The sequence below is a fragment of the Parasteatoda tepidariorum genome, chromosome 10 (assembly GCF_043381705.1).
Source record: "Parasteatoda tepidariorum isolate YZ-2023 chromosome 10, CAS_Ptep_4.0, whole genome shotgun sequence".
Classification (NCBI taxonomy): Eukaryota; Metazoa; Arthropoda; class Arachnida; order Araneae; family Theridiidae; genus Parasteatoda; species Parasteatoda tepidariorum.
This window is the reverse complement of record NC_092213.1, coordinates 2,109,777-2,125,410: the sequence shown is the minus strand read 5'-3', so window position 1 is coordinate 2,125,410 and position 15,634 is coordinate 2,109,777. Positions and strand designations below refer to the sequence as shown.

Here is a 15,634-nt window from a genome sequence, read left to right as displayed (position 1 = left end):
TCTGACTCTGCATTCAGTTTGTTGATTTTTTGTAGATGTCTATTTTCTTTTTTTAATTCATCATTTTCAGCTTGGATCTTATCCATACTTTCCTGCAGTGTGGTCATCTTAGTTTCAAAAACTGTTTTGATGTCATTTATTTGCTGAGATAGAGTTTTGTTGAGTTCGGTTTGTTGTTGAAGTTGTTGCTTTAGTATATCCATAGTGTCCATTACCCAGCTGGGAACAGCACTTTCACTGATTTGAATTGTATTAGACATTATAGTGTTATTGTAAGTACAGAAATAATTATAAAGTTTATAAAATAAATTTATCTGCACTTACTTGGAATAAATGCAGCTACCGCTGCTCGAAAATTATAACCTGTAAATAAAATTGTAGTTCGGCATACACTTTATGCTGACAAGAAAACAAAATTGTCTTAGTGCAACTCGCACTATGAAGCTCTGTTTGGTGCCGTGACCATAAAAGTTTCAGAATGCACAAATGCTTGCAAATAAACACAAATAATCAGCTTTTGTAGTCATAATTCACACTATTAATTTATTTCAAGTTTTCGTGAGACGCCCACTATAATTGATGATCTGACATATTAACAACAGAGTAATGAATTATATGAGCCTACGAATTATTTAGAAATAGTGGTGGATGAAAATATACTAAATTGAATTTATTAAACCAAGAATCACATTTGATAAACCACCACTTTAAAAAATATATTTGCTGTCCGGAGCAAGTTGGCATCTCTGTATACGTTATATATAGTTAGTATATATGGTCATTCAATAACGGTTGTCAAAAATGATTCCATCAAAACTTTGTAGTGGTTGCACATAAGCATGATGTTAATTGATGGTAGGCTATATAATCGGGTTATGACAACTTGTTCATGTAGATGCATTCAATTAAATATGGTTTGCTAAGCCATTAAGGCATTATATAAACATTAATAGGCATTAAGGCATTATATATTTAAAGTTGACATAATTTAATACAAGTGGTATTAATTTTATCCACTGTATGAACCGAAACTATGCTTGAGCATACTGTTATAATCATGGCATGAAAATTTAATACAAATTAATGTTAAGAATTTAGAAATTATATGGATTGATTAATATGAAAACCTGGGTAGCATAAGGTTTTAACACTATGGTAATGGATAGCATTGCAGGTGGATGTATTTTTATATTGATTATTAGTCGGAGAGTAGTAAATTTTAGAGAGGCGTTAGAAATTGTTCATAATTCTATATGAAGTTAATTAAGTTAATTAGTTTATTTATAAGAGTTTTATTACTAATAAATTGTTTCTTCCAGGCTATGATGTTTTGTACCATGGGGATTTTAAAGTGACAGGATTTTGTTAACAGGCATTTTGTAGCGTAGTGTAGTAGTGAACCAATTTCTCCACAACTGCAAAGTTTATGTCTTGACAACTGAAAGCGTTTCAAGTATGTCCTAAAGGGACCATGCTCAGTTATGAACATTATTAATTCTTTTGGCCATTAACTATTTTTAAAAAAAACTTTTGGAAGAATTTCGTAAGTCGTTCTTCCGTACTTGTGTGTGGTCCACAGTTGTTGCCAATAATTTAAAATGAATTCTTTTTCCTTCTTTTTAATATATGATAGGGGCATTCCCGAATTTGTTGATGTGAGATTTTTATCTGTGACTGCTTCCTTTGCTGCCTTATTTGCCTCTTCATTACCCATATGACCAGCATGCGCTTTTATCCAAGAGATTTTTAATTGTGGATGATTGATTAAAATACTTTGGATTTTTTGAATAATATTATGCGTTGTGTTGTAATTTTTGATAGCATGTAAGGCAGATAGACTGTCAGTCCAAATTGTTGTATTTCTACTGTTATTTTTTGCTATTTGGACTGCTTCTAAAATAGCTCTTGCTTCGGCTTGAAAAATAGTGTTCCAATTGAAAAACTTCATTTTGATGGTATTTGATTTCGTGCCATCAAAGATTATTATGGCGGCTCCTGTTCCTGCCTCCATCTTCGAGCCATCTGTGTAGATATTAATTCTTCTATTTTTATCAGTTTTTTGTTTTATTTGAATATTGCCCGTTGTATTTAAGTTAAAGTATGCAGGATGAATTGTCTGGAGGTTGATTTTTGTATCTATCTTTTATTGCTTACAATTAAATCGTCAATCAGAATTGTGTGAAAGGAATCTTTTAACAAGTTAATTCTAATTGCTTCTTGTTGCAATGTTAGATGAAGAGGAGGTAGACCCAGGATAACTTGTAGTGCTTTTGTTGGAGTTGTCCTATATGCGCCTGTTATATTATGTAGGAACTCCCTTTGTACTGAGTCAATTTTGTCTTTTATGTATTGCTGTGGTTCTGAGCACCAGATTGCTGCACCGTGTGCGAACATTCTGACTACACATGCCTTATATAAAATTAGTCTATTTAATTCCCCAAGATCTTCCTGCTATTCTTTGGATTGCTAGAAGTTTTGCAGATGCTTTATTTCCTTGTGTTGTTATATGTTCTGACCAGTTAATCTGTTCATCAATTATAAGACCTAAAAGATTTACTGAAGTGGATCTTTTTATTATCGTGTTGTTCAGCTTTATTACAGGGCCGTTTACTAGTTTGCTCTTAATCAGAATGTATGCAGTTTTCTCTTTTGAGATTTCAAGACCATGCATAGTGGCCCAGCTATTTAAAATATTTAATGTATTTGTTACTATGATGTCAAGATCTGATTCTGTCTTAGCTGTTATGACAAAGCTGAAGTCATCTGCAAAAGCGAATTGTTGAACGCCTGCTTCTGTGGGGTGTTTTAGGTTTTGCGTAGCCTCTGTCCAGTTGAATTGTAACGGTTCATCAGCAAAGATTATTCAAGAGGTAGGACCACTGCACGAGCCCTGAGGAGTTCCTATGGTTTGTGATATTGAAGCTAAACCTTCATCTGTATGATACCGAAAATCATACATATTATCAATAGCTGCCTTGCTCTAAATTATTATGGATTTTGTTGCAGAATACACGCCAGATATTACAGCTGTTACGGAAACACATGCAAAACCTCAGCATAAATTAAAAATTACTCACTACAATAGCTATAGGTGCGACCGCCTTACACACTATGGAGGAGGCACCGCTATTTATGTCGCCAGGTCTTATAAATCTGCAGTATACAACATCAAGACTACTGATAACATAGATGAAACTTCTGTTATTATACAAATTAATGATCATAACATCAAAATCACATCTATCTATAATCCCCCAAATAACGACATTAAAGATGAACACTTCAAGAACTTTTTCGGATCAAATATGGACACTATTGTTTTAGGAGATATGAATGCGAAAACCCTAATTTGGGGATGCAACTCAAATAATAAGCAGAGCTTGAAACTCCACAATATTGTTAAAAACCTGGGACTTAACTTATATGCACAAACGGAGCCAACTTATTATCATCATCACCCCGGCTACAAACCCGATATCCTAGATATAATGGTGACAAATATGAATGCACCATTCGCTATGAATGTTTTAAGTGACCTAAGTATACGTATTCTGGCTACAACAAAATCAGTGCAGGAGTCCCTCAAGGTTCTATCTTAGGCCCACTCCTATATATCCTATATACCGCTGATTTTCCACTAAATAATAACAAAAACGAATTTTTTGCACTATACGCCGACGACACGGCGATAGTGACTAAGTCAATGAACACAAGTAGAGCTATTTGCCTATTACAACATAAACTCCATGAAGTGGAAATTTGGTGCGCAAAATTGAAAATCAAGCTTCATCCTGATAAGAGCAATTTAATCATTATTAATGGCAAGAAGTACAAAAATAAGATACCAACGATCGAATTATTTAACACTAAAATCACCCCAGTTAAACAAGCTAAGTATCTTGGCATTACAATTTCGAACAATCTTAACTGGAGTACTCACATCAATAAGTCCATCAGAAAAGCCAGAGGTGCGTTCTACGCACTAAAAGCACTTTTAAATAAAAATTCAAAGCTAAACCTAGCAAATAAAAGAACAATATACCTACAAGCCATCCGACCAATTCTTACCAACGCTAGCCCCGCCCTAACCACTATCAGTGATAATTTAGAGAAAAAATTGTCATACACAGAAGGAAAATTTTTAAGATACATGACTGGGGCCCCAAGAGCTATCCGCAACAGACTGCTAAGGAAGGATCGTTACGTAGCAGAAATTAACTGCTTCATTGCTAAACTCAACTGTAAATTCTATAGGACGCAAGAAACTGTACGACCTCGAATTTCAATCATTTGCTAGACATCAGCTTAATAGACGACAACATTAAATATAGCCCAGTAACCACATTCCTCATGTCAGATTGTATCATATCAAAATATTACAAATGATAATATCACTGTCTTTTTTTTTACCAGATTAAGCTTATTTATTCATGACTTATGAGCACAGAACAAACCAGTATAAGATGAATGAGGCTTTTCAGAGCGGAGAATCATTTTGAGACGAGATAGACCCGACGGAGTGAGTTTTCATTGATTGGTGGAGTGATAGACTTAGCGAATTGAATTGAGGATTTAACCGATCTGAGTGTAAGATAAGAAGAATAGTAACCGACCTACCCCCGAAGGAGTTTGCAGATGAGTGTTATAGAAAAAGATAATACCCAAGACACCTCAGAATTTATCCGAGTTAAGAAAACCATGGCTCCACCCCCATTCATAGTTCAAGATAAATCATTCAATTGTCCCGCCTTCAACAAAAAACTTAAAGACAAAAACATCGAAGGATTTATAGGCAAAACGAATGGAGAAAACTTTATTATTAAAAGTTAACAACATGGCAGCTAGGAATCAAATTAATACTGCCTTAGAGGAATGTAAATATAGTTATCACACTTATTCTCTTCCCGAAAAAAGGAATATGAGAGTAGTTATAAAAGGTGTCCCAAAAGAAGTTGACCCTGAAGATATCAGAATAGAACTACAGTCTCATGAATTTAATGTTTTACATGAAACTCAGTTGGATAGAAGGAGAGAAGGACTTAAAACAAAACTCCCAGTCTATATAGTAGACCTACTAAAAACAGAAAAAAGCAAGGAAATGTATAATATAAGGTCCATAGCAAATGTAGTTCCTAAAATCGAAAAGTATGAAAAAGCAGAAAGACCGACACAATGTCACAGGCGTCAGGGTTTCTCTCATGGACAAAGTAACTGCCGACATCCCGCCCACTGTGTGAAATGCGCAGGCGACCATCTAACCAAAGATTGCCCAAACAATTTTGAAAAGGTTAAATGCTATAACTGTAAAGGAGAACATCCGGCCAATTTTTCCCGATTCCCCGTATTTGAAAAAATAGTGGTAAAAATACAAGATAAAAGATCTAGGAGAAGACCGATGGAAGTAAAGAGACAAATTAATGTTCAAATAACAGGCAATAACAATATAACAGCTATGCTAATGCAGTCAAAAATTCTCTGCCTAAAGATGAACTTAGCCTACCAAATCTACTAAAACAGGCTATTGAAGCTTCAAAAAATTTAACATTTCTCATCTCCAAATTTACCGAGCAAAATATTGAATCTCAAAATAACGAGAGAACCGACTTAGATAAAAAAAAAATAATGGATAGAAACAACACCTCGTCTAGTCTCAATATAGTTCTTTGGAATGCTAATAGCATCAACAATAAAATGACAGAACGTTTGGACTTCGTAATTGAATATTCTCCAGACATCATCGCAATCACGGAAATTCACGCAAAACCAAGTCAAAAATTGATAATTCCTAACTACAATTCATACAGGTGCGATCGCCTCTCACACTACGGAGGAGGCACTGCTATATATGTTACTCGAGCTTATAAGTCGGCGGTATATAACTTAAAGACTACGGACAATATCGATAAAACTTCGATCATGTTACAAATCAATGATCGAAATATCAAGATAACTACACTATACAATCCACCAAATAACGAACTAAAGGAAAGTTTTTTCAGAAACATCTTCAACGCCAACATGGACACAATTTTATTGGGTGACCTTAATGCAAAGAATAAGATATGGGGGTGTAATGCAAATAATAAACAAGGCTTAAACCTGCATAATATCACCAGAAGCTTAGGACTAACCATTTATGCTCCACTGGAACCTACGCACTACCACCCATTGCCAGGATACAAGCCTGATATTTTAGATATTATGGTCACAAATATGGTAACACCATTCGCCATGAATGTTATAAATGAATTAAGCAGTGACCACCTTCCTGTTTTTATCTCCACCTCCTTACCCAGGACAGAAAACATCATCACGACTAAAAAGATCGACTGGTTACTATATTACAACATCCTCACAAAAAAGCTCAACTCCCCAACCAATATTGATACAATTGCTGATATTAATGATAATATCGAGACACTTACTAAGGACTTAAACTATGCCCTGTGTGAAGCCACTACTGAAAGAACTAAAGACCTAAATAACAGAAAATTGCCTAACTATATTAAGGATATCATCAGATATAGAAACAAACTTAAACTTAGTTTATAAGAGGACCCTCAACCCAGTTTATAAAACTGAGATTAACAGGTTAACAAGGGATATTAAAAACAAATGCCAGAACTACAGGAAGGAAATTTGGAAAGAGAAAATGACAAGCCTAAATACGGGAGATAACTCCTTCTGGAATATGGCTAAAGCTCTACAAAAGGCACCACCAACAAATCTTCCATTAAAGGACAACGATACAATAGTTTATACGGACAATGATAAAATCAACGTGTTTGCTAAAACCATGCAAGATCAATTTTCTTTAAATGCCGAACCTGATTGCCCCTACAATGATCAGTATGTTAAAGAGGAATTTCAAAAAATTATGAACACTCCCTGTACTACTTAAGGCATTCAGAATGCTAACGATGATGAAATAATTAATATCATTAGAAAATTAAAAAATAGAAAGGCATCAAGGCATGATAATATTACTAATGAGATGCTTAAGAATGCCCCTCCAAATATAATACCAATACTAAGTAACATCTTTCACGTCTCATTCAACCACTGCTATTTTCCCGATTGCTGGAAAAAATCAGATGTAATTCTCTTTCCAAAACCAGGTAAAGATACTTCAAATCCAAGTAACTTCAGACCCATTAGTCTCTTGCCTACGCTATCAAAGTTTTACGAAAAGCTTATCAACAGTAGAATTAATAAATACCTTTATAACTTACCCAAGCAACAGTACGGGTTCAGACAAAATTTGCCTACCACCAAACAAATTATTAACCTACTAGAATTCATTAGCAATGGTAAATATAAAAATGAAACAATGGCCCTTATCCTGCTCGACGTCGCAAAAGCGTTCGATTGAGTATGGCATAGGGGTCTTATTGTAAAATTAAACAATATGAGCTTCTCTATTGACATACTAAGGCTGTTAAGTTCATATTTAATTAAAAGAGAATTTAGAATTAAATTAAATAATAATTATTCTGAACGCAAAAAAATTTATGCGGGTGTACCGCAGGGTTCAGTTCTGGGCCCTGTTCTGTACATCCTGTACACTGCAGATTTTCCGACTAATGATGATAACCTAAACGAGTTTCTAGCACTATATGCTGATGATACGGCAATCATAACTAAGTCAATGAATACAAAACGCGTTATTACCCTGTTACAAGATAAATTACAAGTAGTTGAAACATGGTGCAGCAAATGGCGCACAAAACTACACCCAGACAAAAGTAAATTCTTAATTATAAATAGTAAGAAAAAACAACAAAATACTCCCCACATCTATCTCTTTAATACTGAGATCAAACCAGTGAAATACGCTAAATACCTCGGCATCACGAAGCTTCACAAGGCTTTATAGCTAAATTGACCACAAAATTTTATGGCGACGTAAAAACATGCACCACATCAGATTTCAATAAGTTGTTCGATATTGATATAATCCGTAATAATTCGAATTTCAGCCTAATTACCGCCTTTTTATGCTCAGACTGCATAGTATCCAAATACTATTAACTTTATCACACAACTCTAATCAAGGGGATCTCCCCATCCCAATGATGGTTTTCACTTCTAAACTCAAGATTTACTTCTTTAAGGACTTGATTTGTTGTTACAACATACTACAACTTCATTGATATTTAGGACCTCCTAGAATACGACAAAACAGATTCGATGAATCGGTTAGTGGCGCTTCGCGCCAAACGCCGAGATAACCCCAATATCCAGCATCCAGTATAAGATGAGTTGGTTGGTGGCGCTACGCGCCAAATACCGAGGATACCTACATATCCAGCTGCTCTAAATTACTATCCGCAAATCTGGAAAAATGCATCAGTGCTATTTCAGAAGAAAAGTAAAAATCCAAGCTGCCTTGAGAGTTTAGACCAGTGTTTCCCAACGTGGGGCTCACGCCCCACCGGGGGGCAATTTGATTGTAAAGGAGGGCAATTCAAAAATGGACTCGACATGAGTTTAAACCTTTTGCTCTGGGCCATTTAAATGCAATGCGAGATTTCGGTGACAAAATCGAAAGAAAAAAGCAAATTCTTAAATAATCGCGGTCAATAAATATTATGTGACTTAGGGATTTTCTAAGCGACAAAACTGAAATGAAGTATCTGTTTACAGTCGATGGTAAAGCATTTGTGAGTTATTTAGCCAATATCTTTGAAAAACTGAATATATTAAATAAGAAACTTCAAGGAACAAATAAAGCTCTTGTTGATGCGAAAGCGAAGATATTTGGCTTCATTACCCTTATTGAGTTATGTCAGAAATATATTAACAACAAAAACTTTGAACTGTTTCACTGGCTCCAAAAATGTGAAGTAAATGATACCGCTTTACTTTTTATTGTCTATCATCTGGAAATTCTATCGGCTGATTTAAAAGAAAGGTATTCTGATTTAAAACAAATTTATTTTCCAACATGGATGTTGCAGTCCATGTTAGTGGATTTGTCTGATATATCAAGAAGAACTTGCAGAAATGCAAAATGATGAGTCAGTAAAAACTTTATTTAATATGAAAGGAGTGATGGCATGGCTTCGTGAGGAAACAGAAAACAAGTACCCAAATTCAATCAAATGTGCAAGAAAACTATTGTTACCGATTCCATCTTCATATTTAGCTGAATGTGGATTTAGTGCTGTAAATAATTTTATTGATAGAAAAAAGAAATCGTCTGGATATAACACAACGGGGAGACTTGAGCCTGAAGCTAACCAAATTGAAACCTAAGATTCAATCTACGTGCAGCAAGCATCAAGGGCAAGAATCTCACTAAATTAAAATATTAAATTATTATAGAAAAATCTTTATTAAAATTATTTCGAATTTGAATTTTAGTTTTTTATTATATGTTATGGAAATTTACTTACTTTGTTTGGCTAACAATTTCCTAAGTTTCTTAAGTGAACAATTCGATTTTTTAATATTACAAATTATGTATATGTTACATAGGGGGGGGGCATAAGAAATTTAAAAAGGCTTAGGTGGGGCATGGTACAAGGAAGGTTGGGAAACACTGGTTTAGACCAATCAGCCTTTTAACACGTTGAACGCCACGTTAATTTTACATGGCTTGCCCGTCTGGCCAAATTGTAATTAACTACAAACTAAAATTGCAAATATTAGACAGATTTTGCTAATTTTAAAAGGTTTAGCATGACATAAATGAAAAAAGTGGTGAATTATATAAGACTACGAATTGTTTAAAAATAGTGGTGGATAAAAATCTACTGAATTGAATTTATTAAACCAAGAATCACAATAATTAAGTAAATTTTGAATAAATTTTCTGCAATTTCATAACAGAGTGTAAATTTTATAGTTCTATATCATGTTATACGCTGTCAGCCAGCTGTTTTTCGCCGCCTGTGTGAAAGGTCAGTGTCAGCCAGCTGTTTTTCGCCACCTATGTGAAAGGTCAGTGTCAGCAAGCGGTGGTAGACGCGGCCTAAATGTAATTTCAGTGTCAGCTACCGGTGGTTGACGCGGACTGAATGTAATTTCAGTGTCAGCCACCGGTGGGGTTGACGCGGTCTAAATGGAAAGTCCAGTGTCAGCCACCGATGGCTGACGCGGTGCTCAACGTGTTAAACATACTAGGAAAAATTTACGAAAAAATCATATACAATAGGATAAAGCCACTACTAACAGCCCTTCCCGACGAGCAGTTTGGATTTAGACAAAAATTAGATACCACTAAACAACTACTTCGAATAATTGACTACACAGGCAGAGGACAAATCAAAAAAGAAGCAATAGTTTTCCTAATGATTGATATTTCAAATGCTTTTGATAAAGTCTGCCATACTGGCACAATTTTCAAACTCATGCAACTCAATTTTCCACCTGGCCTCATTAAACTATTTTCCTACTATCTCTCAAACAGAACATTCCAAGTCTCCATACAAAACTACAAATCATCAAAAAGAAACATCACAGCTGGAATATCTCATGGCAGCATTCTTGATCAATACTATATATATCATACACTTACGATTTTCCAATTAACAGAGCACAGTACAATAGCGTCACAGCTTTCTATGCAGATGACACTGGAATTATTATCAAATCTAGAAATCCAAATATAACTTTAATAAAACTACAAGATCAAATCCACGAAATAGAAGACTGGTGCACAAAATGGAAAACTGCTGCAAATGCCGATAAATCTCAAATTCTAATTATACAAAGAAGAAGACTGAAAATACTACTCCAATGCAAACCAAAACTGTTCAACATCCAAATTCCAATAGTCGAAGAAACAAACTACCTCGGTTCCATTATGAACAGCAAACTCGCCTGGAATGATCATATTTAAAATATAACAGATAAAGCAAATGCAGCAACTACTATAATTCAACCACTCATCTATACCTCTCATTAAAACTCTGAAAATTATAGCATACTCCAATGATCCGACCAATACTCACATCATATGCCTCACCTTCCTGGACACCTGAACATCTAATGAAAAAATTCAATCAATGTCAAAACAAGATACTTAGAAAAATCACCCGTGCCATCAGAAGCACTAATATCCACAAAGATCTCAAGATTCCGTGTTTATCAGAATATATATACACAAACTGAAGGCAGATTTCTGTGACAAGGCAACAAAATGTAACGCAGTCAACTTCAACCAAATATTCAACTTTGAAAATTATAAAAAAAGATGCAAAATTAAGACCAATAGTTGCACATTTCACCTCCGACGCCTCATATCATAACTATCAACATAAATAATAACCGTATACAGATCTATTCAAAATAGCAAATACGATAGCAATTCTAAAACCTGACCAAGCGTTTCCTCACGTTGACCATCAAACTGCATACAGCATTTAGAGCAAGCTGCTGCTTACAATTTCCATTAGCTTTATTTTCACAAGCAAGGTGCTGGAACTTTGAAATCAGCCACCACACAGTCGACTGAACACAAAATGTTTTTACTACATCTACTGATAAAATCATGATAGAAGGGATAGGGGCCGCTACTCGGCTCAGGTGCCTGGTTAAGTTAAATAAAGAAGAAGATCTAATCTCTTCATTTTATTTATTTCATTCTTTTCTTACTTTCTATATCAAGTAAAGCCTGAGCTAACGAAATGAAGATTTTATTATTGACCAAAAATGCCTATGAATTAAATAGCTGTGTTAGAACTTACAAACTGACTGCTTAATATTGACGTGAAATTAAAGCCAATAAAATGTACGATAAATTCATAAAATTTTTTTTTACCACTTTTTAAACTTTTCCAGGTCACCTTGCTTTGTAATTTCAAGTTATTAAGTCTATAGTTTTTGCACAGAAAAAGTAAATGCAACGTTAAGTATAACACTCAAAACAGAGGTGGCAGCACATACGGGTTTTCAATTTAGAAGATAAGTGAGGGGTTCCACCTGGATGCTGGATATTGGGGTTATCTCGGCGTTTGGCGCGAAGCGCCACTAACTGATTCATCGATTCTGTTTTGTTGTATTCTGGGAGGTCCTATATATCTTTGAAGTTGTAGTATGTTGTAACAACAAATCAAGTCCTTAAAGAAGTAAATCTTTAGTTTTGAAGGGAAAATCATCTTTGGAATGGGGAGATCCCCTTGAGTAGAGTTGTATGATAAAGTTTATAGTATTTTGATAGTATGCAGTCTGAGCATAAAAAGGCGGTAATTGGGCTGAAATTCGAACTATCACGGATTATATCAATATCGAACAATTTATTGAAATCTGATGTGGTGCATGTTTTTGCGTCGCTGTAAAATTTTGTGGTCAATTTAGCTATAAAGCAATTGATATCATCAATGTTTAAGTCTTTTCTGAGTAATCTATTGCAAATAGCCCTTGGGGCGCCAGTCATTATGCGTAAAAATTTACCTTCGGTTGTAGATAGCTTCTTTTTTAGGTTGTTGCTTACAGTAGTGAGGGCTGGGCAAGCATACGTAAGAATTGGTCGAATCGCTTGTATCTAGATAGTTCTTTTATTTGCTAGATCAAGCTTTGATTTCTTATGCAGGAGGACTTTGAGCGCAAAAAACGCTCCTCCGGGGTTGCAGCAGGGCTGAAAGTCCATAATATCAAGACGGAAAAGAGTAAAAAATGGTAACAAATAAATTTCATTTTTAGCTTTTTTTCGGGAATAACAAAATATCCATAACTACCAAATTGTTTTAACGGACGCAATTTAGATATTGAATTACTTCTTCCCCGAGAATTAAATAATAGCGCGAATTTTTTATTGATACCAATAGGCTTATTCCTCCCGAAAATTAACTATTTTTGAAATAGTTCTACTACCAGTGTTTTCTCTTTTCCGCCTTGCTTTCAGGCCTGGGTGCAAAAAAAATAACGTTGACTTGGCATAAAAAAAGAGTTACTATGTATTATTATATCTGATCAATATAAATAACCTATTTAAATAGAAATCTAGGTAAGAGAGTTTTTTTTTTGAGTAAAATGAGGCATTTGTTAAGTAATAAAATTTAGCTCTATATATTTTTGCAATGTTATTTTTAAATGAAAGTGAAAGTAAAGTATTTGAATTTGATTTAAAAGCAAAGTTTTGTTTCTTTCTTTTTTTTTAAATTTTTTTTATAGGAAATAGGAGGAGGCTTCGATCCCTGAATATAAGAATCATTATCATTAATATAGGAAATATATTAGAATTGCTCGATTTAATTCCTAAAGTTAAAATTAAATTATAATTTCCAACAGTGTCGTGAAATATTTGCCACCAGTTTTTAAAATATTTGCCACGCTGAAGAGCATTAATCGGTTAAATAAAGTGAATGCATTATTCCTTTAAGACGTTCACACCGGGGTGACCCACCGGTGGGTCACGCTAGATTGTCTCATCTTGGCAGCTCACCAGAGTAAAAACTGGTAGCAATAAATTTCATTTTTTAGTTTTTTTCCGGGAATAATAAAAATCCATAACTACCAATTGTTTTTAACGGATGCAATTTTTATATTGAATTGCTTCTTCGCCGTGATGAATTTCCTTACAGTGAATTGTTATTGTTGAGAATAGATTAACACCTCCCGAATATTATCTAATATTGAAATAGTTTTCCCGGCGTGAACGTGTTAACAAAAGCTCAGATTTATAACCTAAAAGTATTCTGTAAATCCTATTGCAGGCCTAAGTTTTATAGATTGAGAACAAAAAGATTTACCATGCATCAATATTTCCAAAAATAACTTCTCTTACCGTAATATCATAACTGCAGACAGTGAAAGAGATGAAAGGTTGAAAAAAACATTGTAGCTTTAAAAGGACGAGTCACACTTTTTTGGCTGAATAATCCAATATTTCGTCTACAACGTTCCTACGTTACTCAGCAAGATCAGTTCTCTTTAAGTAGATTTATTAGATAGATTTGAAGTACTAGATATCTATTTTTGCTATTCTGAGCAATAATGTCTTGCTCTCCTTTTCGAAAATTAGAGTATTTTTGGAATAATGTTTTTCTTTCGGAAATGGCAAATCAGGGTATAATTTGCTGGAAGAGTTAATCATAATTATCATACATGAATCGGATTTATGCTCTATGGGATCGATTCATACAGGGCTGCCACGGGTGACTGAACAAACAAAAAGTGCTGACTAATAAAAAAAATTTTTTTAAATTAAAATTGATTAAAATTAGTCACTTTTTATTGCATATTTTTTTCAGTTCACTATTAAAAGTGAATGCAAAAAGTATTTGTGTATGAATAATATGAAATTTATGCCATAGTGGTGAAATTTAAGCCACATTTAAAGAAATAATAAATAAAAGTAAATTGAGTTTCTACATAAATATTCGCCTGTGGCATCACTGATTATTAGGGAATAAATTGATTATTATGAGATCAAGTAATGCATGCATTGTTTCAATTTAAAGATTAATTAATTACTTATTTATTTTTTTCATTAATGCATTTTAGAAATTATAGTGCACAATTTTAGATTCAAATTGTATTATACACTGTTGTATATATATGTAATGATAGCACTCGTGCGAGCAGAACAGGCACACATGATTTAAAAAAGAACATTATGAAATGAACGACGAGAGAGAGTGTGTCACAATTTCGTCGTGCTGTTGCACGAATGTTAGGGAAACGAATGTTAGGGAAAATCTTTCACAGAAAATCCCGTAAAATGTCTCGATTTAGGGAATAAGGGAAATCTTAGTAATTGTAATTGGTTTATCAAATAGGTCGCGCGATTCCCACCATGAGCGAAGGGGAAAATGTCTTTCTTTTAATTAAGGCATACTTGAACCAAAAATAGATTAAAGGACTGGATGTGAATTTAAAAGTGTGAGAAAGCGTTTCGTTTTGAATAATAAATTAAGAAAAGGATTTACAGAAAAGGAATAACATAGATATGAAGAGCTTAGTGGTAGAACTGGCCAAGTGGCACTTTAATGAATTTGAATGGACTAGCTCTACAGTTTATGCGTTCCTCCTTTTTTTTCGTTTAATCTTCGTATTTTTTGTATGTTTGTGAAGACATAACTAAAAAACTTATGGGGGGTCTATTTATTTTATTCTAACTCGTTAATAAAGGAGCGTTTTTAATGGATTTTGCGCTTACTATTCGCTTGTTTTCGCAGACGATTTTTAATGTTTTTCATCGAATATAATTTTGTTTGAAAAGAGACAAAACAGAAATACATATATTTAAGCTTATTTTCATAGAATAAAATTTTGTCTACTCTAATTTGGAATTAACTGGTGTCACGTTTTATCTAGCCTTCTTAGTCAAGAAACCGATCTAAAATGATTCAGAGGCAGAGTTAGCTTAACTTTCGCGGAGTAGATGTTCACCGGTATGTAACGCTTTAATTGGCGATGATTCGGTAATTTTTGATTTTAACACTAGAAAGACGAAAAATTAGTGTATACCTATATTGCCCAAAAGCTGACAAAATGACTGCATTGTGAATGCGTAAATAAATTTGTTTAAAATTAGTTTGTAACATTTTTATATTATTTACAGTTATATAACAAGTTATTAGTAAATATTAACAATAAAAAAATTATATGTTGTACAAAAAGTCACAAAATTCTAAGAAATTGTGTCATTATATACATCATTGTTTTTCTAATTGAAATTAAAAGC

General features: G+C 33.9%; 1 protein-coding gene across 1 annotated transcript in view; it reads right to left on the bottom strand.

Annotated features, from left to right (window-relative positions):
* Nucleotides 1-13,839, bottom strand: part of LOC107451823 (salivary peroxidase/catechol oxidase) — a 72,946-nt gene extending 59,107 nt beyond the window's left edge. Inside the window, exon 1 of the mRNA XM_071186308.1 lies at nt 13,733-13,839. Within this exon, the coding sequence (XP_071042409.1) occupies nt 13,733-13,743 (11 nt within the window). The 5' untranslated portion in view covers nt 13,744-13,839. The remainder of the gene's footprint in view (nt 1-13,732) is intronic.
* Between the last annotated feature and the right edge of the window lie 1,795 nt (nt 13,840-15,634).